Consider the following 24,000-nt stretch of genomic DNA (forward strand, 5'->3'; position numbering starts at 1 on the left):
TACATCCCTAGTATGAATCCTTTGTAAATCTTCAGAGTCAGCTTTGAACTTAACTATCTTGAGTAATTTTATCCTGCCTGCAAAACGTGATTCCAGCAACCTTTGTGTTCACCCCCTTTTCCAAATCATTTATGAATGTGTTGAACAGGTCTGGTCCCAGTATTGATCCTTTAGGAACACCACTATTTACATCTCTCCACTATGAAAACTGACAGTGTGCTTGATCACCACTGCTCACATGCTACGTAACAGCTTTAAAGTTGTTCCTCTCCCTCAGTGCAAAATAAGCTTTGGTAACACAAGAGAATGTGCCTTACACTCTCCTGCACTGGTTTAAGTCTAAATTTAAATACATTGCAAGGCAGTCTAGTTTTAAGTGCACTGTAAGGCAAGAGGCACAATTTCTTCTGTGAGAGGTTCAAGAGCATATGGATAATGATTAACTTAAGAATTATGTTTCCCTGCCACAGCATGACAAGTCAGACAGGTTAAGAAGCAGATATTTAACTAATCGGGTAGTTGATAGAATTTTTATTGCCTACTCAATTAGTCGATAGGCAGCCCGGGTCAGTCCCAGCTCACACAGGGTGTGGGACCAAACCACACTGCAGCTCTGCAATTTAATACACAGTAGTAACTGGGGGACAGGCTACCCAGCTCCTACTGCATTATAAATTGCAGAGCTGTAGCAGGGTTTGGTCCCGTCCCCAGCACAAGCCAGGACTGAGCTGGGCTACCTCCTCAGCCAGCAGCAGCCCCTTCCCACTGGGACCTCCTACAGACAGGGGCTGCTTTGTGGCCGAGCCCCTGTTCTTCAGTTCCCCCCCCACACCACTGCCTTTATCAGAGGAGCAGCAGGTGGTGGGCCTGGTGCCCTCACCCAGTGCTCAATCCCACAACCTTGGGGTCCCCAGGCCAATGCCCTTACCCCTAGGCCATGCGAGTACCCAGCCCACATCCCTATCTTCAGGGTGCCCCTTATCCCGCCTTCCTAATGGGGCAGCTGGTGGTGGGCCTAGTGCCCTCATGCGTGGGCAGGGCTCAAACCCACAACCTTGGGGTCCCTAGGCCAATGCCCTAACACCAAGGGCACTTGAGAAACCACCCCACCTCCCTAACTTAAGGGCACCCCATATCCTGCCTTGCCTAATGGGGCAGGTATGGATGGGCAGCACTGCATGGTGCTAAGGAGACCCAGCCTTTAAGATGGCTCCCCTAGCACCGGCTTCTGATTCCTTCTTCCCTTGCTGCCTCTGATACAGAGGCAGCAAGGGGGGGTGGGGGAGTCCGAGTACTCTACTCGACTACCCGATAAGCATAGGCTTATAGGGTAGTCCACTATTCAACTAATCCCTTCCATCCCTATGACAAATTAACACTTATATCCAACTACTGTTAACAAAAAACAGCATAAAATTAATAAGAGCTTAAGAATGCTGCTGCATACGTACATTTTAAAATCCTTAATACACTCTAGAAAAGCCCACTGGTCCAAAGCCTGTCAGTCAGGAGCTGACATTTATAAAACTACCAGGCGAAAAAAAGAAAATACACACCTTTACTACACCACCTACTTCATACTTACTTATAGGAGTATTAGAATGCATTTATTTTTGTAAACATGTAACCACTGAAATATACAACGGTTAAATGTTTACACGCAGAGGGCAGGCAAGAACCAGTGCTCTGTAGGAGGCAGCAGCATGCAGGAAAAGGGGGGGAAAGCCAGCTTTATAAGACCCAGCTCCCCGCATGTACTGGCTCCCGCCTATCCCTCCACATCACAGTCTCTGTATCAGGCTCATTAGCTAATCACGTAAATAGGTACACACTGACACCTCTAATTAGTTATAGGCAATTTACCAAGAGGCAAATGCTGCTCCCTCTTCTATATTAGGAATTTACCAGTGATTCTGCTACAGACTAGTGATCGTCAACAAGCACAAAAGGTTACTCCCTCTGACCATTAATGAAGTTCCCTTGTATCTTTACTCTATTTTAGAGAAAATCCTGTCCTTACCTTAAAGATAAAGTGTAGACATTTGCTTATATTAAAGTTATTATCAATATTAACCTCTCAGTCACACAAGACCTTGCTCCTGAAAACACGTTATTAACATCACATTAGAGTCAACTGAATTACTCACATGTAAAGTTACACAAAACTAAATCTTTGCAGGAATGGACCCAAGAAAGGATAAAGATTTGAGGGAGAAGACTGGATGAATGTTACCTTTCATTTTTAGAAAAAAAAAATCAATGACTCTTTAAAAAAATATTAACAAAACAAGGAAAAGTACAATCCATCTTTTCTATTCTAGAAAAGAATACTGTTTTTAATGAAGAAAACAGAATGGATGGTCTCCTCACTACACAGCAACTGCAACCAGTGAATATATGAAGTATCCCATTATACTATACCTATTTACCTGTGAACACATAATGGAAAATGACAAAGAAAAAGCATTATACACATAACATCACCAGACATATGGGGAAAAATTACATCGTTTCTATGGGCGCTCATTTCTTCATATCACTCCCAATTAACTTCCCTGTTTAGCCAGCCTCCTGCCCACAGAGAGGCCACTAAAGTCAATGAACCTCTGAAAGGATCTCAGGGTTCGAACAGTACAGATCCAATTGCAGGACAGATATCTAAGTTAGCATCTGAAGAAGAAAAGCACAGCTAAATCCCAAACATTTATGATTCTGTAAGAAAGTTGTCTAGTGGAGAGATCACAGGACTGTAAGTCAGGAGATCTGGGCTCTTTTCCCAATTGTGCCAGTACTGCTCTATGTGTTCTAGGGGAAAATAACAAAATCATTGTGTCCCCAATTTCTCCATCCGTGCTTTTGAAATAAACATCTAACTTAGGCACTTATTAATGCTTTATTGACATTTGTGAAGCGCTCCAAGTAACTCAAGTGAAAAATACCATATAAAGGCAAAGTAGTCCATTCCCAATGAAATCACCAGAATTATTAACATGAATAAAAGTTTTCCTCCATTTCACTATGTAATAATAAACAGTAAATATCAATGTGATTATGGGTGGCAGGATGGTAGCCTATGACTTGATAATGAGGGCAGCTAAGAACACTTCACAAGAAGACAAAGAAGAGATCAAATGCAGTTGTACAGGCAGTCCCCGACTTACGTGGATCCGACTTATGTCGGATCCGCACTTATGAACGGGGCTTTTCTCGCCCCGGAGTTCACGGGTGGCGGGTCGCCGCCCGTGTCCTCCGGGGCGAGAAAAGCTTCTCCCAGTCTCCCTGATCTGCTGGGGGGGGGTCCAGCGGCTTTGCTGGACCCCCCCCCCCCCCAGCAGACCAGGGAGACAGGAGCAAAGGAGCAAAGTCACACGGGCGGCGGGGTCCCTCCGCCTGTGCGGCTTTGCTCAGGTCTCTCTGGTGTGCTGGGAGGGGATTCCCCCCAGCACCCCAGAGAGACAGGAGCAAAGCCGCACGGGCAGCGGGGTCCCTCCGCCTGTGCGGCTTTGCTCGGGTCTCCCTGGTGTGCTGGGGGGGGGGGGGGACTCCCCCCAGCACCCCAGGGAGAAAGGAGCAAAGCCGCACGGGCAGCAGGGTCCCTCTGCCTGTGCGGCTTTGCTCGGGTCTCCCTGGTCTGTTGGGGGGGGAGGAGGGGGTGCAGCTAGTGCGCCCCCCCCAGCAGACCAGGCTTTTATTGCGGGATGCCTCGGGTAGAGCAGCTGGGGTGCTGCCGGGTTGGTCCTGTGGGAACCTACCAGGCAGCGCCCCAGCTGTTCTGTCCCAGGCTCCAGATTCAGCAGCTGTTGAAACTGATCAGGCTGATTCCAGGAAGTTGGGGGCAGAGCAACTCTGCCTCCGGCTTCCTGTAGTCAGCCCCTGGTCAGTTTCAGTGGCAGCAGCTGAATCTGGAGCCAGTTCCGACTTGCATACAAATTCAACTTAAGAACAAACCTATAATCCCTATCTTGTACGTAACCTGGGGACTGCCTGTACTTCAAAAAATTGAAGAATATATCCCACAGTCTTACTCAGGTAAAACTTTCATTGAAGTTAATGGTACTTTTGCCTGAGTAAGACATTCAGCACTTAGCCTAAAGATAGGGTTTTATAAGATCACAATAAAACTCGACCTATAAGGAAAACAATACCATAAATCATATGCATGACAGTACATGCAACAAAATGTTCCCTTTTTAGTATATGATGCTTCCTTTTTCTACTGTTACAGAAATAGTTTCCATGGTATTAAACAATCTGAAATATATTATGAAATGTACTGACATTCTAATGTTGCATTAGCAAAGTTACTGATATTGGTTAGGGAAGACCTTCCCTCTGTTTCAGACAAAGTAAACTTTTCTAAAATTAAAATTAACTTTTGAGCTGAATTTTCCTGTTTTCAGCCTAAACGTGAAAAAGTTTTAGGACAGGTTTACATTATAAACGTATGTTGGTATAACTACATTGCCTAGTGATAGAAATGTAGCCGTGTTAGTCTGGGGTAGCTGAAGCAAAATGCAGGACAATGTAGCACTTTAAAGACTAACAAGATGGTTTATTAGATGATGAGCTTGCGTGGGCCAGACCCACTTCCTCTTCCACTATTTGATCTGAGGAAGTGGGTCTGGCCCACGAAAGCTCATCATCTAATAAACCATCTTGTTAGTCTTCAAAGTGCTACATTGTCCTGTACATTGCCTAGGGATGTGAAAAATCCACATGCCTCCGAATGACAGTTATACTGACCTAAACCATGGTGTAGACCAGTACTACATTGATGGAAAGGCTTCTCCTCTTGTGGAGGTGAATTAACCATGCCAATAGAAGAAGTAATCCTGTTAGTTTAGTAGCATTTTTCTTGAAGTGCTACAGCAGTGCCGCTGCAGCATTTTAAGTATAGACCTGCCCTTGGAAAAAAATCAAGAGCAGGCAAACAGAATTATGCTAGGATACCAAATAATATGGAATAGCCTGGGGGGTGGGGAAGAAGGAGGAGAGAGGGTTGAGTGTTTTTCAAGTTTAACATTTCTGAGGTAGGGAGTGAATGATTAGTTGACTAGTTGCCTCCCTTCTCCCCCCACCCCCGGCCACCTATATCAGAAAGAGGCAGAAAGTGGGGGGAAAGAGAAGGATGCTTCATAGTGGCAACTGCAGATTTGAAAACCACATGCAGCCCCAGAGCCAGCTAGGATGTCCCCAGATTGCATGCAGCGTTTCAAAATGGCAGTGTGGAACCCAGGATCAGTCAGGCACTCCCCAGCTCTCCCCAGGCTCTGTGAGGCGCTGCAGCTTTGAAACATGGCATGGAGCCTGACACTGGGCTCCCTGCAGCATTTCAAAGTGACAGCATGGCATGGAGCCCAGGGTCAGCAGGGGAGTCAACAGCTGACTCCAGGGTCCATGCAGCACTGCCACTTTGAAACGCCATGGGGAGCATGGGGCCAGCAGGGGCTTGCCTCACTTGCCCCATGCTCCCACAGTGCTTTCGTCTTTGAAAAGTAGCAACAGGAAATTGCATCGACTATTCGATTAGTTAATTAATTGAAATTTAACATCCCTATTCTGAGGTACTTTACATGTGTTCTGACAATTATTGATGTGATAGCGTAAATGGTTAACCAATGAGCTTGGGCTCATCGGTAAACCTTCACGGTTACACACAGCCCCTCTCCTCCAGGCATGCTGCTGCCTCTATATCAGATGTGATTACTACAAGAGCACCACAAAGTATGAGGCAACCAATGTCATTAAAACAAAATAACCTCCAAACAAAAAATACAAAACACACACGCAAATCACACATTACCCAAGCAAAACCAGTTAATAGATGATTACTAAACAGACAAGACTCGAAAGTCTACAAAATAAAGTTGTGTTCTCAGACTACTGGATTTAGGTGGGAATATAAATTCCAGAAGTGAGGCCTCTCCATTGCAACAGCTCTCCCACAATTTCCCAAAGCTAAGGGGACTGTCGGCTCTGACAATTCTCAACAGCCCCTTTAAAGAGCCTCTGAAGTAGTCAAAACCCACACTATATCATATGGGGTGCTGTACAAATTAGGATTGACTGGGCCAGAGCATAGAAATATCAGACTCAACTTGAGATTTAAAGATCATACAGTTAAATTTGAATAATTTGTACCAATAACTGTAATAGCTAGATCACAGAACTACAGGTTCACTTCTTTCCTCCTCCCATTTTTCCCCACTTGAAATAAAGGGGGGAAAAGTGTTAATCGTAGAATCATAGAATACTAGAACTGGAAGGGACCATGAGAGATCATCAAGTCTAGTCCCCTGCCCTCGTGACAGAACCAAGCACTGTCTAGATCACCTCGATAGTTGTCTATCCAACCTGCTCTTGAACATCTCCAATGATGGAGAGTCCACAACCTCCCTAGGCAATTTATTCCAGTATTTAACCACCCTGACAGCTAGGAAGTTTTTCCTAATGTCCAACCTAAACCTCCCTTGCTGCAATTTAAGCTCATTACTTCTTGTCCTATCATCAGAGGCCAAAGAGAACCCCGCCTCCCCCCCCCCACACACCCCCGTGACACTCTTTTAGATATTTGAAAACCACTTTTGCTTATTGGCTAGTCGACTAGTTGCTTACATCCCTACGCCAAGTGAAGCCTAATCAGTGCAGAGTAGAGCAGAAGAGTGACTTCTCATGTCTTGCTCACAACACTGCTGTTAATGCATTCCAGAATCATGTTTGCTTTTTTTCGTTACAGTGTCACACCGTTGACTCATATTTAGCTTGTGGTTCACTATGATCCATAGATCCCTTTCTTCAGTATTCCTTCCTACACAATCACTTCCCATTCTGAATGTGTGAAACAGATTGTTCCTTCCTGAGCAGAGTACTTTGCATTTGTCCTTATTAAATTTCATCCTACTTACTTCAGACCATTTCTCTAGTTTATCCAGATCATTTTGAATTATGACCCTATCATCCAAAGCACATGCAACCCCTCCCAAGCTTGGTATTATTGCAAACTTAATAATCATATCTCTATGCCAAGGGTAGGGAACATCAGGCCTGGGGGCTCGATGCGGCCCACAGCTTGCCTGGATCCAGCCACCAAGGCTCAGCATTGGGGGACCTGTGCTGGCACTCCAGCCCCCCACAGGGCTGGAACACACAAAATCTACTAGCCTGGGCCCCCTATGCTCTGGTGTGCAAGGGGAATGTGGGGAGTGTCTTTCTCCTCAGTCAGAGGCTTCTCACTTGTGTGCGGCCCTCAACTGATTTTTCTGTGGGTCAGCAGTCCCCCAACCTAAAAGATTCCCCACTCCTGATTTATTCCATCATCTAAATTGTTGAAGATATTAAACAGAACCAGTTCCAAAACAGACCCCTGCAGAACCCCACTTCTTATGCCCTTCCAGCATGACTATAAACCATTACTAACTACTCTCTGAGAACGGTTATCCATCCAATTATGCATCCACATTATAATAGCCCATCTAGGTTGTGTTTCCCTGGTTTATTGATTAGGAGGTCATGCAAGACCGTAGCAAATGCTTTACTGATGTCTAGGTATGCCACACCCATCGCTTCTCCCTTATAAAAGAAAGCTATCAGATTGGTTTGACATGATTTGTTCTTTACAAATATAACATGAAATCTGAGATTTTAGCTGGTAATTCCTAATTAATCTTAATTACGCCAAGTATAAATCCACAGTAATTGAATTAGTAGAATTACTTTAAATTTACAGAGTAGCGGAGCAGACTGTGGTGGGGCAACCTTAATGCAGCCCCCTTATGCACTGCAATGTGAACACACGACATTTACGCACACACAAAGCTAAATATGCACACTTCTGGTTATTCAGAAGAGTAAGCACAGAACAATAACAACTTATCTTCTACTTATGGGACACATGCAGACCACTTAATTAGCCTCATTAACACAGGTACTTCTGCTGTAGATAGACAGATAAGATAGACAGAGAGATGTTTCTGTTATTTCCAATCTAATTAATCTGAAGTGGATTTTGCCCACGGAATCTCATGATTCTATATATTTTTGTTAGTCTCTAAGGTGCCAGAGGACTACTCGTTACCTTACATAGTCTCACTAAATTCTCAATACAGGCAGTCCCCGGGTTACGTACAAGATAGGGACTGTAGGTTTGTTCTTAAGTTGAATCTGTATGTAAGTCGGAACTGGCGTCAGCCGCTGCTGAAACTGATCAGTTTCAACCGCGGCTGAATCTGGATGCCAGTTCTGACTTACATACAGATTCAACTTAAGAAACCCAGGCGTCCCCAAGTCAGCTGCTGCTGAAACTGATCAGCGGCTGATTCCTGGAAGCCTGGGGCAGAGCAACTCTGCCTCGGGCTTCCTGTAGTCAGCCGCTGGTCAGTTTCAGCAGCGGTTGACTTGGGGATGCCTGGGGCAGAGCAGCTAGGGTGCTGCTGGGTTGCTCCAGGAGCGCGGCTTCTCGGCGCTACTGGAGCAACCCAGCAGCACCCCAGCTGCTCTGCCCTAGGCATCCTGATTCAGCTGCTGCTGAAACTGACCAGCAGCGGCTGAATCAGGACGCCTGGGGCAGAGCAGCTGGGGTGCTGCCGGGTTGGTCCGGAGCGGCGCTGCGGGACCAACCCGGCAGCCCCCAGCTGCTCTACCCCAGGGGCAGGCAAGAAAAGCCTGGTCTGCTGGGGAGAAGGGGGGACTAGCTGACACTAGCGTGCTCCGCGGCTTTGCTCCTGTCCCCCTAGTCTGCTGGGGGAGTCCAGCAAAGCTGCTGGACCCCCCCAGCAGACCAGGGACACCAGAGCAAAGCCGTCGCCTGGGCGGCTTTGCTCGTTTGCCCGGGAGAAAAGCCGCCCAGGCGGCGGCTTTGCTCCGGTGTCTCTGGTCTGCTGGGGGGGGTCCAGCAGCTTTGCTGGACCTCCCCAGCAGACCAGGGAGACCGGGAGAAGCTTTTCTCGCCACGGAGGACATGGGTGGCGACCCGCTGCCCGTGAGCTCCGGGGCGAGAAAAGCCCCGTTCGTAAGTGCAGATCCTACGTAAGTCGGATCCACGTAAGTCGGGGACTGCCTGTACTGAAATCACTGAAATTCCTTCTCATTATATTGTATTTCCTGAAAAGCAAATCACAGTTCAGAGATTTGTGTAATGTTCAGGCAGACTGTAAGAGAATGAACAAAGTCTACCAACAATTTGAATCACATGCTCTTATTCGTATCTGAAAGATCTATACAAACAACAGGGGAAATTATTAAGTCAAGTTATCCGTGAGTTTGAAGTTAAAGACAAGGCAAAGAGTTTGCAGGACTGGGACCTAAGAGCCTATCAAAAGGAAACAGTGAATCTGACAATATACAAAGAGTTGGAAGTGCACAAGGTGAGTAAAAGTATCTCTCTATATAAAAGAGTTTTTCCTGCAAGACAAGAGTGATGTCATCACATCACACTGCATCCCGCAGCCCCTCCCTTCCTTCTCCCCTTTCTCCAGTTTTCAGCTGCTGTGCAGCAACCTCCTTCCTCAGCAGCCGGAGGGAAGAGCACGGGGCTGTCAGACCCCAGAGAGGGCCCCTCCCCCACCGGCAGTTGGGGGGGGAAGAGTGTGGGTCCTACGAGGCCTCAGAGTGCTCCTCCCACCCAGCCACCGGGGATGAAGAGTACGGGGCCTACAAGGCCCCAGAGAGCTCTCATCCACTCCCTGGTCTGGAGACAGAGCCAGGCACAATCTGGTCTAGGCTCCCCTGAAAGAACCAGGGCAGGTGCGGGGGAAGGGACCAGCAGGGATGGGAGTGGGGGCAAAAACCAGGGCAGCCTCAGGGCCTGGGGGAAAAGCTGGGGCCAATGGCAGTGCAAGGGGGGGGGAGGGTAAGAGCAGGGGTGTCCTTGTAGCCAGGGGAGAAGAGCTGGAGTGGACCCAGACCGTCCTTGGCCACAGGGAGAGGGAGAGCCTTGGCCCAGCCCAACCTCCCAGCAGCAGGAGAGGGGGGGAAACTAGCTTGGCTTCAGGGGGACCCAGTGGCTGGGGGAGGGGGAAGAGCTGGGACAGGCTATGACTGCCACGCCTCGGCCTGGCCCTCCCCGGCAGGTGGGGGGAGGGGGAAGAGAGCCAAGGCTGCCTACCCCGAGAGAGTGGGGGTTGGCAAGCATGGCGAGCATAGCAAACAGGGAGCAGCACCCCCTTGTTACATTTTATATATATAATAAACCCTTGTATCAGCATGAAGCACCCTCCCCTTCCCCCCCCGGGCAATAAAATGAATGAGAAATAAATTGTGAGATCAAAACTTCAATTTATTAGCCAGGGCATTAATCATTATTCTCTCTCTGATACTTCGTGCTTTAGGTTTGTCTTGTCTTATACACTGTCTCTTGCACTAAAAATTAGGCTCCAATCCTGCAAACATTCACACACATTCTTAACTTGACTACCATGAGTAATCTCATTGATATTAATTGGTGTACTCATGGTAGTTAAGTTAAGAATGTGTGTGTTTGCAGGGTTGGGCCTTAGATGGTAGGAACTGTAGAATACTAGGACTGGAAGGGACTTTGAGAGGTCATCGAGTCCAGTCCCCATGCCCATATTTTCGTTATGTACGTATAAAGTACCTAGTGTATTCCCTGAATGAATCACTAGGAACCACTGTGATACAAATAAGTAATATTAATTGTAAAAACAGTTTTATATATAAATGAGCAATCTATTTACATTCAAAATTTAGTTATTTTAACAAGTGAAAACTGTCCACATTTATTAACTAGAGCCTTAGGTATTTCAAAAGGAAAGTGTCAAGGATGACAGACCCAACATTTAACCTATCATTAATATACTACTTTAAAAGGTTCTTTGGCTCCTGATGTTAAAAACACTATCAATTCCACAAAAAAGGTCTAAAAAATGACAACTCCATTGAGTAGTCCACTAACAAGAATTCAAGATAATCAGATTGTCTCTCAATTGATATGGATATTTTTCATGTGTCTATCCCATTCTTGTAAGCAAGTGGGGTGGCAGGATTCTGGTTAGAACAGTCCTTTGCATATTTAAGTCCTTTGACTAAACACAACTATATCAGATAGGCAGAGAGAAGAACAGGTAAAGAGAAGGGATGTGGGAAACGTACATATGTGCAAAACAAAACAAAGCTGATAGGCCTAACCCTTCTAGCCCTTGACAATGTTCAGAATTATGAACTACAGCATCAACTACCACAATGATCAATTCTAATATTAACTTGAGTTAACTGTACTTACTTTCTTTGCAAACAAAAAGGAGAATGATAAAATGTAGAAATCTGCATTTGATCACATAAGTCTCTTAACAACAATTGTGGAAGGCTGCATGACTGAGAAAATGAAAAGCACATAGGTCCTTTTCCATGAGAGAACACGATGCTGAGAGCTGCTCTGTCTCCCAGACTTGGGCTAGATATCAGTGGGAGTTGAGAGCACTTAGCTTCCTGAAGAAACTGCTTGGCAGGTCACAGAAGTTTATGATAAATTAATATCATTCACACCTGCCAGACAATCATTTATCCCATTTAATAACTATTGCTACATTGGATTAAATGTTAAGGACTGATAACCTAAAATAGGTGCAAAAGGTTGTGTGCCTTCAGACTACCAACAATGACTCTATTAGTATTAGCATTCAGAAATTCCTCAAGTATTGCAAACAGTAAACACATAGTCCATTTGTAGATGCTAGGTCTTTATTCAAAAGCTATTAACTGATGCAACTTTTTTTAGAGCTTAATAAATCCTTATATGGCATCATTTGCAGGCTACATTTCCCCCTGAAATTTCTGTTACGATACTTTTAGCACAATTTAGATGTCTGCTGTAAAATAAAAATGTTTTAATCATAAAACTGATCTTAAACCTTACCTTTTAGCAGAGGCAGAGGAGTTAATTCAATAGGCTTGCCCTGAGACCTAAACTGGGAGGAGCTTTGTGACCTCTTCTGTCTGGCTTTTCTGACGGACTTCCGAGAAAATCCGTCCACTTTATCCACTGACGGAGGAGTGGTTGGTACTGAGGACATATCCCTACTGAAGGGAAACACATATTATAAATACATTCCCAGTGGATGAAAACAGGTAAAGATGAAATGAGTTTGTCAAGAGCCAACTCCTTCCCCTCTTTCACATCCCTCCTAAAAATCCATTTGTGACTTTAAAGAGAAATGGTCAATCAGTTTACATATAGGCCTTATGAAATAGCTTCATTGTACAGATTTAACCTCTCTAGTCCAGAACTCTCTGGTCCAGAAACATCAGTTTTCCAGAATGATTGTAGTTAGCCGTATGTCCACTTTTTATGCATGTAGCCAAGTTTCCTGCAGTCTCAAAGTTTGTTCACGATCACCAGTCCTAATTCTCAGTGTTCTGTGCTGTTGCTTAGAAGACATTTAGAGTAAATTAGAGCTAACAGCCCAATAAGCAATAGAAGTGTTAGTAATGCTGCTAGACAATATTGACCTCCCATGATCTGGAAAATTCTCTGGTTCAGAACTGATCAGGTCCTGAGGGTGCCAGATTAATGAAGTTCAACCTGTAATATTATAATTCTTGTCTTCCTCTTCCCTATTTTGTAAATGACCCTCTCTTGTTACATTATGTCTGAATTTAGGCATTGATTCTGCAATTACATCCACATATGTAGATACCTGTGTATGCATGGAAACCATCTGATGTCAATGAAACTCCACAGAGGTCCAGGAATATACCTGTGTAGGCCATCGGAGGTATCAAAGCCTAAGATCGTATACTTTTTGGATCTCTCTTTTATTTGTTTTCACAAAGCACCATTGACACTTATAGGAGCTCAAAAATAACAATGAATTTTAATATTAAAAACACAACTATTTCCTAGGACAGTTAAAATAAATATGATGAAACAGCAATAAAATTAAGTTAACTGTCTATAAAGGTGTGTTTTGTGGAAACATTAAATTTCCTAAAATATACTACAATATTTTAAAACCAAGGAACATTCACTAAACTGGACTAGACTTAGGTTTGGCCTACACTAACAACTTAGACTGGTTAACTATGTTACTCAAGGTGTCAAAAATCCATCTCTCTGAACAATGCAGTTACAGTAATCTTACTCTGGAGTAAAAAGAGCTATATCAAAGGGGGGAATGGCCTACACCTGTCAACATAGCTAGCATCTCTCAGGAAGGTGGAGTGCCTACTCAGATGGGAGAAGCCATCAGGGTAGGTATCATCTTTGCTGAAGCACTACAGCAGCACAGCTGCATCATTGCAGCTGCACCACTGTCACCTTTTAAGCACAGATAAGCCCCTTTACTTGTCACTTACTTATTCGCCACTCTAAAAATATCCAGCTTTCATATTGCAAATCTCTTGGCACATTCCTTTTTCACATTCTAATATTTTGGGAGTATATTCCATGCTACTTCTGGAAAATTAAATACTAACATGGTTAATTCAAACAAATTCTTAATTTTTACCAGGCTTGCCTTCTTTGTCAAAAAAGTTATGCCACATTTTCTCAGTGAAGTGAAAAGAACATATTTAAGAAAAGACTTAGCCCCATATCCAAAAAACACTTACATAGCTGCATAACTTTAATCAGTCATATTAAGTGTGTGTAAATGTTTGCTGGATCAGGGCTTTAAAGAATGTTTTTGGAAGATTCTGAGAGCACTTGATTTCCACTGGCTCTTACTATCAAAAGGACTACTACTTGATGTTGCAATCTGCATTGTGCCTAGAAGTCCTTACTTTGTTAAAATATTTGGAGACTGATCTGATCCATAAACAATTTAAATCAACATTATTTGGATGTTTCTTCTTATGCAAAATACTTTGTATGATTTTTTAAATCATGTAAGTATGTTTGGAAAGATGGCGGTTGTTAAAAGAAACCCTCTCAACTTTAATATATGTAAAGTTATCACTTGCATATATAAACACATACAATCTACTGAAAATATGGAACACATAACAGCTTGAATAAATCAAGAGGAATCCCTTGATATTGGACAGTGAAGCTGGCATTATTTTAAAAAATTATCATTTTATCAACTTAATATTTCCTCAGGTGTGACTTCATTATCATTCCAAATAATACAGACTACATTTATTGGACTAGGAGTAACACACTCCTCTACTTAAAACAGATTTTATTTACCAATTGAAACCGATGCCAACATCACCATGGCATCAAGGCCCCATGCAAGATTCATGGTACAGTCAGACAAACTATATGGAGAAAGGGTAATATACTTCCACTTCAACAAATCAATTTGTGATTCTTAAGTAAGAGGAGAGAAGAGTCTCTCAAAAGACATAAAACACAGAAAGTTACCTGTTATGTCAGCAGAACTCTAGAAATATCAACAAAAAAATGACACTTAGATGCTGGATTTGTTTGCCCTATTTCACCTCCTCAAAAAAATAAATGTTTTCATCTCCTTGTCACACATAACCATTAAAAAGTCTAACAATTTATCCAGAAATATCTGTACACCTTCTCAAAATGTAATTGTTAACAACATTAATTGACAAAGACTAAAGCAGACCACTTAAACTGCAGGATCATGGTGTCAGCAAGAAGCTTCACCCACACTTCTCTGCTGTATATTTAGTAACAGTTTCTCTCACCTGATTTATAAATTATTAAAAACTCATTCTAATTCAGTAAGACTAACCAGCCCTAACGACATTAGGTAAACAAATGGATGCTTTTTCTACATTTCTATATGATCATTTAAATACCCAGAAAACCACTTCTGGTTTATTTCCGTGGGAAGGAAAAAAACGAGGTTATTTACTGAGTGCCGCACAAGTGGTGGATAACTGCACTGACAGCTAGAGCTTTCTCAATTCGAACGTGTTTATTTATAACCCGGGCATTTTTTTAAGTCTTTTGGTAAATACACAGCCACGCACGCTAGAGACTGTCACCGCTGGGGAAAACAATACGAGGAAATGCGAGCGAATGTAAAAATACCGATGGATGTCACCGCAAGCGGTCGGGGGAGGGGGGGCAAGCGCCTCTGCTAAGCGCTCAGTGAAAGCAGGGGTGCAATTAGCTGCATGCAGAGGGGCGCTATTGGATGTCATTTCCACACACCAGGGATAAGTAACATCGCTGGACTGGGTCCTTTGCCCCCTGCCGTGATCCCCACCTTCGCTAGCGCTCCCCGATCCGCCCGCCGCCCGCCCCCCCCCCAGCCCTTCCTCCGCGCCGCGGCCGGGTCGCTGCCCTCTGGGGGCTGGGGTGAAGTTACCTTGACCCTCCTGGCAGAGAATCCGGAGCCGAGGAGGAGAAGGCGGAGCGAGCTGGGCTTGGCGGCGGCGGCCGGAGTGCGGTGCGCGCCGGGCTCTGTCCCTGCAGCGGCAAGAGCCTGTAGGCCTCGGCGGCCTCCTCAGCGCAGGGCGGCGGCGGCGGGTTCAGGAGCGGGCAGCTGCTCGGGCTCCGCTCAGTCCCGTGCGCTCGGCGCGGCCCCCTGGCTGCGATGGCTGCTGCCTCACTCACATTCCCGGCGGAGCCCTGCGGAGGGGCCTGCGGAGGGGCGGTCGCGCGCGGGCCGAGCTGAGGGGAGCCGCGGGAGGGCGGGCGGGCGGGCGCGGCGAGGGGCGCTGCGGCTGGCGCGGGGGCTCCTCCGCTGCTGGCTGGCTGGCTGGGGGAGCGAGGGGTCCCGGCGGTGTCGGGGTCGCGCTCACGCTCGCTCCTATTGTCAGCCACTCTCACTGGGCTCCGGCCATGGCACACACACAACCGAACGTGCTGCCGCCGCCCACAGCCCGCCCCCCGCACACGCCCACTCCGCCTGCCGCCGGCCGGGACGCGTCGCCTCATTGGCGCCCGCCGCCGGGAAGTGGAAGCGCCGGCGGAGCAACGACAGGGACGGCACGGGGGAGGCGCGCACCGGTGGCCGGGCACCGCTGTTGAGCCTGGCGGCGCCTCGGCGGGAGGAGCCCGACTCCCCTCCTCCACCCAAGGGCCGGTGCCACTGGGAGGCCAGGCCGGGTCAGGCCAGACGGCTGCTCCACTGGGCTTTTTGCCCACTGCCTGGAGAGCAGGCCCGTCTTTCCCTCCGCGCCAGCAAAGCGCGACCCCCCCGGACCTGCCTCTGGGCAGGAAGGTGCCCCCCGGAAAGGGAAAGGCCCGCTCCCCCGACAGCGAGCCGAGCGAGGAGGGGATGCCTGCCAAGGTAACGTCGAGCCCTCCCCGGAAACCCCTGACGCGCGCCGCTGGCCTGCTGTGGGGAGGCGCTGGTCACTGAGCCCCGCTGTGCTGGGGAGGGCTGGGAACCGCGTTGGCCGATTCCCAGGTGGGATAAATACGTTCTGCGTCCCCCCTCGGTTCCCCTTGAAGCGTCGCTGCCTCATACGTGTCGGGCGGAGGTGTGAGGTGCCCTCGCTGGGTGTTCTCCCTGGGGGTTGTCAGTGACCAGGGCTGTGCAGAAAAGGTGCTGTGTACATGTGAAATGTATAAATGTACAGTATTTGCTGAAGAGGGTCTTTGCCCAAATAAAGTCTTTGATGTGCCACAGGACTCCTGGTTGTTTTTACAAACAGAGAAGATGCGTCCTGAGTTCTCCCAACTATAATATTTTGGCTAGTCCCTCCACATTTTATAGTACAGGGTATTAGACCTTCCAGCGGGGCTGTTTGGTGTTCTGTAATGATTGTTTTAAATGTTGTACACATATACTAGACCCAAAATGAGTATTTTTAATAATAGTTAATGAATTATGGTTAAATATGTATATGACTCCAGTGTTATACATATCATGCATAAGTATGACTTTGACAAAGGAAGCCCCCACCCCATGACTTTGATGAAGGAAGCCCATGCCTTACTGATGTCATAAGAAAGTAGATGGGGAGTACAATACTATAAAAATTATTTATATAGGTATTTCCTCTTCCACCTTCACTTGTTTCTCTAATAAGTATTTGGAAAAAGCTGCTTTTTGAACCATTTAAGAGTAATTTTTATGTAAGCTACTAAAAAGTACATGTTGATCGCGTGGTAACCCACTGAAAACCATGATGTTAAGAGCACAGAAATAGTCTTTGCCTCATTTTCAGTAAGGCGTCGGAACAGAGGGCTTCTTGCACAAGTTATTCCTGTCCTCATGAGGAACAAGCCCTCTTGCGCAAGAGCTCTTGCACAAGAAGGCAGTGTGGACGGGCAACAGGGGTTTCTTGCACAAGAAACTCCTATGGTTAAAATGGCCATTGGAGCTTTCTTGCACAAAAGAGCGTCCACAATGCCATGGACACTCTTGCACAAAAGCACATCTCTTGCGCAAAAGCACATGGCAGTGTGGACATGCTCTTGCGCAAGAAGCCTGCAGTGTAGACGTAGCCTTGGAGTATACAGTGGTCAAACGCTATCACACTGGAGGAGCTGATTGCCAGCTTTTGTGTTAGGAAATTGTGTGAGGGCAATGAAAGATGTAGTTTCACTCTTCTCGTTTTACAGATGGACAGCCATCTTCAAAACAAATACATATTTCTGAGTTTAAACTGAAAAAAAAAACCCTGTTTCCTGTCCGTGCCAAAACTAGGTATTTTTGCACCCTAAGCAGAATATTAATTATGAGCCCCCTCTCCTTAGGTTAGCATGTGTTGCGCTCTTTACTTTTGCAGTTTATTATTTTTACTTATTGTGTCTTTGTGCCTTGGGCGAGCACCCCGCTTGCCCCGCCATTATTACAGCCCTTTTTCCTGTGATGGGACAAAAAATTAGTAAAGTACCTAGCGTATCATGTCACCAGAAGACTTGTATTTAAAAAATTCAAAGTAGAGACACTGCATTAGAAAACTTGCATTGATAGAACTAAAAAACAGTTACAGAGGAGCAGACCCCTAATATAGATATACTTAAATCACTTTAAATCCACTTACACCAATTTAGCTTACTGTAGTAACTTATAGTATTAAGCTAAATTGGTTTAAGTGACTCTATTATACGGGTTTGCACCAGGTAACTAGATCAGTGCAAGTGTCTAATAGACACAAAGACTTCACTGGTTATTGAATCTGTTTTAGTTTTTCCCATTTGTAACATGGTGAAAATATTTACCTCCTTAGTGTAAAGCACTTTGAGATTTACATATGAAAGGCAGTATGTAAGATTGTTATTCTTAAAATACCTTCCTAGTGATAGAAGAGCTAGTAATTTGACTACTTACATCCACCTCTTTACAAATAGTCTTGTAACCCTCTATTGCCATTTTATATAAGTTATTAAACAGTAGGTTACATAAATGTTTATATTAGACAGTGAGTAAATGATATTTAAATTATGTATTCCATATAACAAAAATTGCTGCATAGGAACTTGCTGTTTCCATTATGACTGCTACAGGTATGTTTATATTACGTACTGTAATACCTATCAGTCTGATGTAGTGATGAGCATCTCAAAAAAGCATGAGACTTAACAATGTATAAGTGAGACTTACTTTTTCTTTATCTTCTGGCCAGCAAGTTTTCCACAAATCTTCTTTCCTTCTCTTACAGATTGTTTTCTCCTTTCTTTCCTGGTCATGTCCCATGAGTTCTTGTATTCCTTTAACAGAATAAGAATCTTGTCCTCAAATGTGAAGGGAGATTTGTCAACACCTCATGAAAATCTTTCGTCATTTTAAGAGGGCACAGCAACACTTTCCCTCTATTTACTGCTTGATTTACATTTTATAAAATCTGTTATTTCCAGAAATAACATATTATGGGCCCTGGACCATAATATATAAAATCCTAAGAATTCACAAATTGCTAATTAGGTGAGAATACAAGCTACTTAACAAGCAGCACCAAGTAAAGCTCAGAGCCCACAAACATCTTCAAGGAAGAGCTTGTATCCAGCAATAAATGTTGCAACATGGCCTAAAAGGTTTGGAAGGGGGGAATCACTCTATTGGACCATAACACTCTTCCACTGGCACCTATCCTGAGTGAACAAGTTGCATGATATCATTTCAAACCTCCCCTATGATCGCATGAGAGTTTTCTCCACACGTGTACTGCTAAATTTGTGCTGCACAGTGGGTGTCCAATTTTTTTAGTTAAAATTTGCTTTAAAGGTTCATAGTTTGAGACATTTTCAAAGGTATAGTAGTTTGCTTTACATTTAAAAAAAGATATCTGAAAGAATTAATGCTCTGCAGCGCATAGTCTGTCGAGCTCCATATCTACAGGATGAGAACAGTACTGGTGGGCCATTCAGCGTGCAGAGCTTACTCCATAAATTAGTTCCAGATTTGGTCTGTCTAGAAATTCCAAAGTGTGAATAAAGATCCGCCATCTAGGGTTCTTGGAGCTGTCAGTGGTGCATGTGGTAAATATGAGAAAAAGGAGGCTAGACCCTGTGTTGCCTTCCTGGGCTGGCACCAGGGAAGAACCATGTCTAAGCTTTACTAAAAACTTTCACCAAAGAAAAAGTCACTGAATGGATAAGGTTGTGAAAGTCTTGGTCTGTTTGGTGGTAAACAATTTTATTTGGCTACTTAATCTGGCCTGTGAAGGGAAGACTCCTATTAGTACCATTGGAATTGTTCAGACATTTTTCTTGCTTGCTAATATTGGAACTGGAAAGACTCTATGTCCCCAGAGAACTAATTATTCAGCTTAACAGGAAAAATACCAGAAAATGCTTCACAGAAACAAGTAATGCCATATGAACAGATGAATCAACATGAAAATCAGACTCTTCTATACCAGGCCACAGAAATTGTCAAAGGTGAACAATCACTGAAATAGTGCTTCAAAATAACTACTATTCTAAAATAAATGTAGCACACCTGTGTCTAGGAACGTTATTTTACCATAAGACATCTTACACCAAATTCAACTCTGACACAAGATCATTGTATTCAATCTTGCTTTACAGCCAGGAAAACTTTTGCTTCTGACTTCCTTGTTAGTTTTTCTTTTGGTGAATGGCCCATTCAACTTTTGCTTAATGTTAATATTTGCAACACCAGCTTTGGAAGATGATACTTTTAAAGATGAGTTTTATGCTTATTTGGGTTGTGCACCCATACCTGCGTGAAGAGTGAGAGAATAGAGAACCAGGTGATAGCTTGAGCAGTGGTCTCAAACAATATGATCCCAGCTATGAAGATAGTATGGGAATTTGAACATCAGGGCCACGGCTAATAGAGTGAAAACCAATTTCTCAGTCCACAGATCACTCTGACTCCTTAGAAGTCTATTCCTATAGTCAGTGCAGTGTGATCGGCAGCCACGTGCTCAGTTTTTGTGGGTAGAAGTCTGTCTTTCACTGACTCTTTCTCTGCTCTCACTTTCCCTTGGGTTCATTTGGTTTCCTCTTTTGCTCAATCACTTTTTTTTTCCTCTCTTAACTTGCTTAGGTGCCCCTGACACACCTCTTCTGTAAAGTTCCCACTTCTTGTTACACCTCTGCCTGCCTATTGCCTCTGTACTCTCAGGGGTTTGCTGCTCTTTTGTCAAGCCCTTTCCTTTCCAACTGTCATTTCCCAACTGCCCCGAACCTCTGGTTTAAACATTCCATCCTTTCTCCTGTGCCAAGGACCCCCATGCAAATAGTTCTGCTTAGTAAGTAAAAGGTAATATGGGAAGAGATTAGGGATGTGAAAGTGTACACGTGTACTTGATTAACCAATGAGCGTCGCCTTTTAAGTCCGCTCCCTGCGAGCACTGGTTGCCACGGAACCGGAGCTGCCTCCCCTCCTTGCACTGCCTTATGTCACCTTATGTGACAGCTTCTGATACAGAGGCAGCTGGGGAGGGCAGCTCCATGGGAGCTTATTAGGAAGGGAGGATAAGGGACCTGCTGAAGGTAGGGAAGTGGGTTGGGCCCTGGAGTAGACTAGGGTCTGCGCCTGGGGAGTGCAGGGTGGTGGGTTCAAGTCCCCCCTCTCCCCACTCTGCCCACTGTGGGAGTGACCAGGCTGCCCCAGGGATGGACCTGGCTCCTGCATTAGGAAAGCAGGACAAGGGACCCTCTGAAGGCAGGGTGGGTTCTGGAGTGGATGATGAGATAAGGGCACTTGTGTGGGAAGTGCAGGGTGGTGGGCTCAAGTCCCTCCGCCCACTCTGGGAGCAGTGGGACAGCCAACACAGGCAGCCCCAGGGATGGAGCTGGCTCCCATATTTGGAAAGCAGGATAAGGGACCCGCTGAAGGTAGAGTGGGATCTCCAGTGAACTCAGCAATAGGACATCAGCCCCCGGAGCACAGGGAACTCATTTAAACCCTCCATGTAAATGTATAAGTACAGAAAATTTCAACAGTTACACAGATTTACCTAAATAAACATCTTTTTAACATCGCTAGAAAAGATTGCACCATTTTCTCACTTGCACTGTGGTTGTGTGTCTGTTGCAAATGAAACCAGACCTCATCTTGTTGACTTCTTCCCTTTTTCAAATATAGCCTCTCTCGTTCAGCTCTGAAATTAATGCATCATTAACCAAAGTCTGTGTATACCCTTCGTAATTACCACCCTTCCAAAAAAAGTCCTCAAGATGAGTGGCTTTATTTTCCTCCTGAAGCTTCTCAAAAGGCCTACCTGCCTTTAGTCTCACCTTAAAAAAAAAAAAAAAAAAACCAATACACCTAGAAGTGTATTTTCATCTTTTTACCATGTCTGCAAGAGCTTTCTTCCCCTAGACTATTGATGAAGTACTCTCCATTTTGTATGGCTCTCCCAAGCTAGTAACATCCTGCCTTCTTTTTCCCAACTTTTCTTGCAGATTCAGAGCATGCTTCAAATACATCCCTGTTTCTCTGTACAAATGAAGAAGCCAATCTGCAAGGCTCTCCTTAGGATGGCATCCTGATGTGATGCACTGTGTGTCTGTGAGAGTGTAGTCTTGGTCTCTGGCAGATCGAAGAACACCTGCAAAGCATCCCTTTCCATATTGCAGACAACCATTACACATACATAGTCTTTCGTGGTGAGATACATATTACATATGGAATGTATAACTGGAGCATTACCCACCTAATTGCTACTACCCTATATTTTAAACAGATAGGAAAATAAAGTAGAATCATAGAGCTGGAAGAGACCTCAGGAGGTCATCAAGTCCAGCCCTTTGCCCAAGGCAGGACCTGTCCCAACTAAATCAACCCGGCCAGGGCTTTGTCAAGCCGAGACTTAAACAGTTCTAGGGATGGAGATTCCACCACCTCCCTAGGGAACCCGTTCCAGTGCTTCACCACCCTCCTAGTGAAATAGTTTTTCCTAATATCCAACCTAGACCTCTCCCATTGTAACTTGAGACTATATTGCTCCTTGTTCTGCCATCCCTCAGTACTGTGAACAGCCTCTCTCCATCCTCTTTGGAACCTCCCTTCAGGAAGTTGAATGCTGCTATCAAATCCCCCCTCATTGTTCTGTTCTGCAAACTAGACAAACCCAAATCCCTAAGTCTTTCCTCATAGGTCATGTGCTCCAGCCCCCTAATCATTTTAGTCCCTCCCCTGGACTCTCTCCAATGTGTCCACATCTTTTCTATAGTGGGGGGGCCAGAACTGGACACAGTATTCCAGATGTGGCCTCACCAGAGCCGAATAAAGGGGAATAATCACTTCTCTGGATCTGCTGGCAATGCTCTTCCTAATGCATTTTAATATGCCATTAGCCTTCTTGGCTACAAGGGCACACTGTTGACTCATATCCAGCTTCTCATCCACTGTGATCCTCAGGTCCTTTTCTGCAGAACTGCTACTTAGCCAGTCAGTCCCCAGCCTGTAACAATGCTTGGGATTCTTCCATGTTGACTATTCCTGATCACTTCCCCTCTTCCAAGTGCTTCAGAAAGGATTCCTTGAGGATCCCCGCTCCATGATTTTTCCGGGGACAGGGATTTTAAGGCTGACTGGTTTGTAGTTCCCTGGATTGTCCTCCTTCCCTTTTTTAAAGATGGGTACTACATTTGCCTTTTTCCAATCATCCGGGATCTCTCCCGATTTTCATGAGTTTTCAAAGATAATGGTCAAAGGCTCCACAAGGACATTTGCCAACTCCCTCGGTACCCTTGGATGCATTAAATCTGGGCCCATAGACTTGTGTATGCTTAGCTTTTCTAAATAGTTCCTAACTTATTCTTTCCCTACCAAGGGCTGTCTACCTCCTTTCCATACTGCGTTGCCTAGTGCATTTGTTTGGGAGCTGACCTTGTTCGTGGAGACAGAGGCAAAGAAAACATTGAGTACTTCAGCTTTTCCCACATCATCTGTCACTAGGTTACCTCCCTCATCCAGTAGGGGCTCCACCCCCTCTCTGATCACCCTCTTATTGTTAACATGCTTGTAGAAACCTTTCATTACCCTTCACATCCCTTGCCAGCTGCAATTCCAATTGAGCTTTTGCCTTCCTGATAATTCCCTTGCATATTTGATCAATATATTTATACTCCTCCCTAGTCATCTGTCCAAGTTTCCACTTCTTGTAAGCTTTCTTTTTGTGTTTAAGCTCACCGTGGATGTCCCCAGTAAGCCAATCTGGTCGCCTACCATATTTGCTGTTCTTTCTGCACATCAGGATGGTTTCTTCCTGTGCCTTTAATAAGGCTTCTTTAAAATACTGCAGTCTCTCCTGGACTCCTTTCCCCTTCATGTAAGCATCCCAGGGAATGCTGCCCATCAGTTCTCAAAGTCTACTTTTCTGAAGTCCAGGCTGTGTATTTTGCTACTCTCCTTTCTTCCTTTGGTCAGGATCCTGAAATCTACCATCTCATGATCACTGCTTTCCAGGTTGTCACCCACATCTACTTCCCCTACTAGTTCCTCCCCGTGTGTGAGCAGCACGTCAAGTTGCACACGGCTCCTGGTCGGTTCCTTCAGCACTTGTACCAAGAAGTTATCCCCAGCATTCTCCAAAAACTTCCTGGATTGTCTGTGCACTGCTGTATTGGTCTCCCAACAGATGTCAGGGTGATTAGTCGCCCATGAGGACCAGGGCCTGCGATCTGGAAGCTTCTCTCTGTTGTCCAAAGAAAGCCTTGTCTACCTCATCCACCTGATCCGGTGGTCT

The 24,000-nt window shown here is 45.1% G+C and overlaps 1 protein-coding gene across 7 annotated transcripts in view; it reads right to left on the minus strand.

Annotated features, from left to right (window-relative positions):
* The window catches only part of PPP2R5E (protein phosphatase 2 regulatory subunit B'epsilon), a 231,084-nt gene that overhangs the window by 107,308 nt on the left and 99,776 nt on the right, over window positions 1-24,000 (minus strand). For 3 of the 7 annotated variants that reach the window (XM_075926375.1, XM_075926377.1, XM_075926376.1), the window contains exons 2-3: window positions 18,438-18,544; window positions 11,870-12,033 (exon numbers count right to left, since the gene is read on the minus strand). In XM_075926375.1, the coding sequence (XP_075782490.1) occupies window positions 11,870-12,033; window positions 18,438-18,544 (271 nt within the window). Of the gene's footprint in view, window positions 1-11,869; window positions 12,034-15,245; window positions 15,487-18,437; window positions 18,545-20,018; window positions 20,443-24,000 lie in introns of those variants that run through there. The other 4 variants (XM_006110756.4, XM_075926379.1, XM_075926381.1 and 1 more) reach the window with 4 other exon arrangements.

Source organism: Pelodiscus sinensis, chromosome 4, assembly GCF_049634645.1.
Source record: "Pelodiscus sinensis isolate JC-2024 chromosome 4, ASM4963464v1, whole genome shotgun sequence".
NCBI classification, from domain to species: domain Eukaryota; kingdom Metazoa; phylum Chordata; order Testudines; family Trionychidae; genus Pelodiscus; species Pelodiscus sinensis.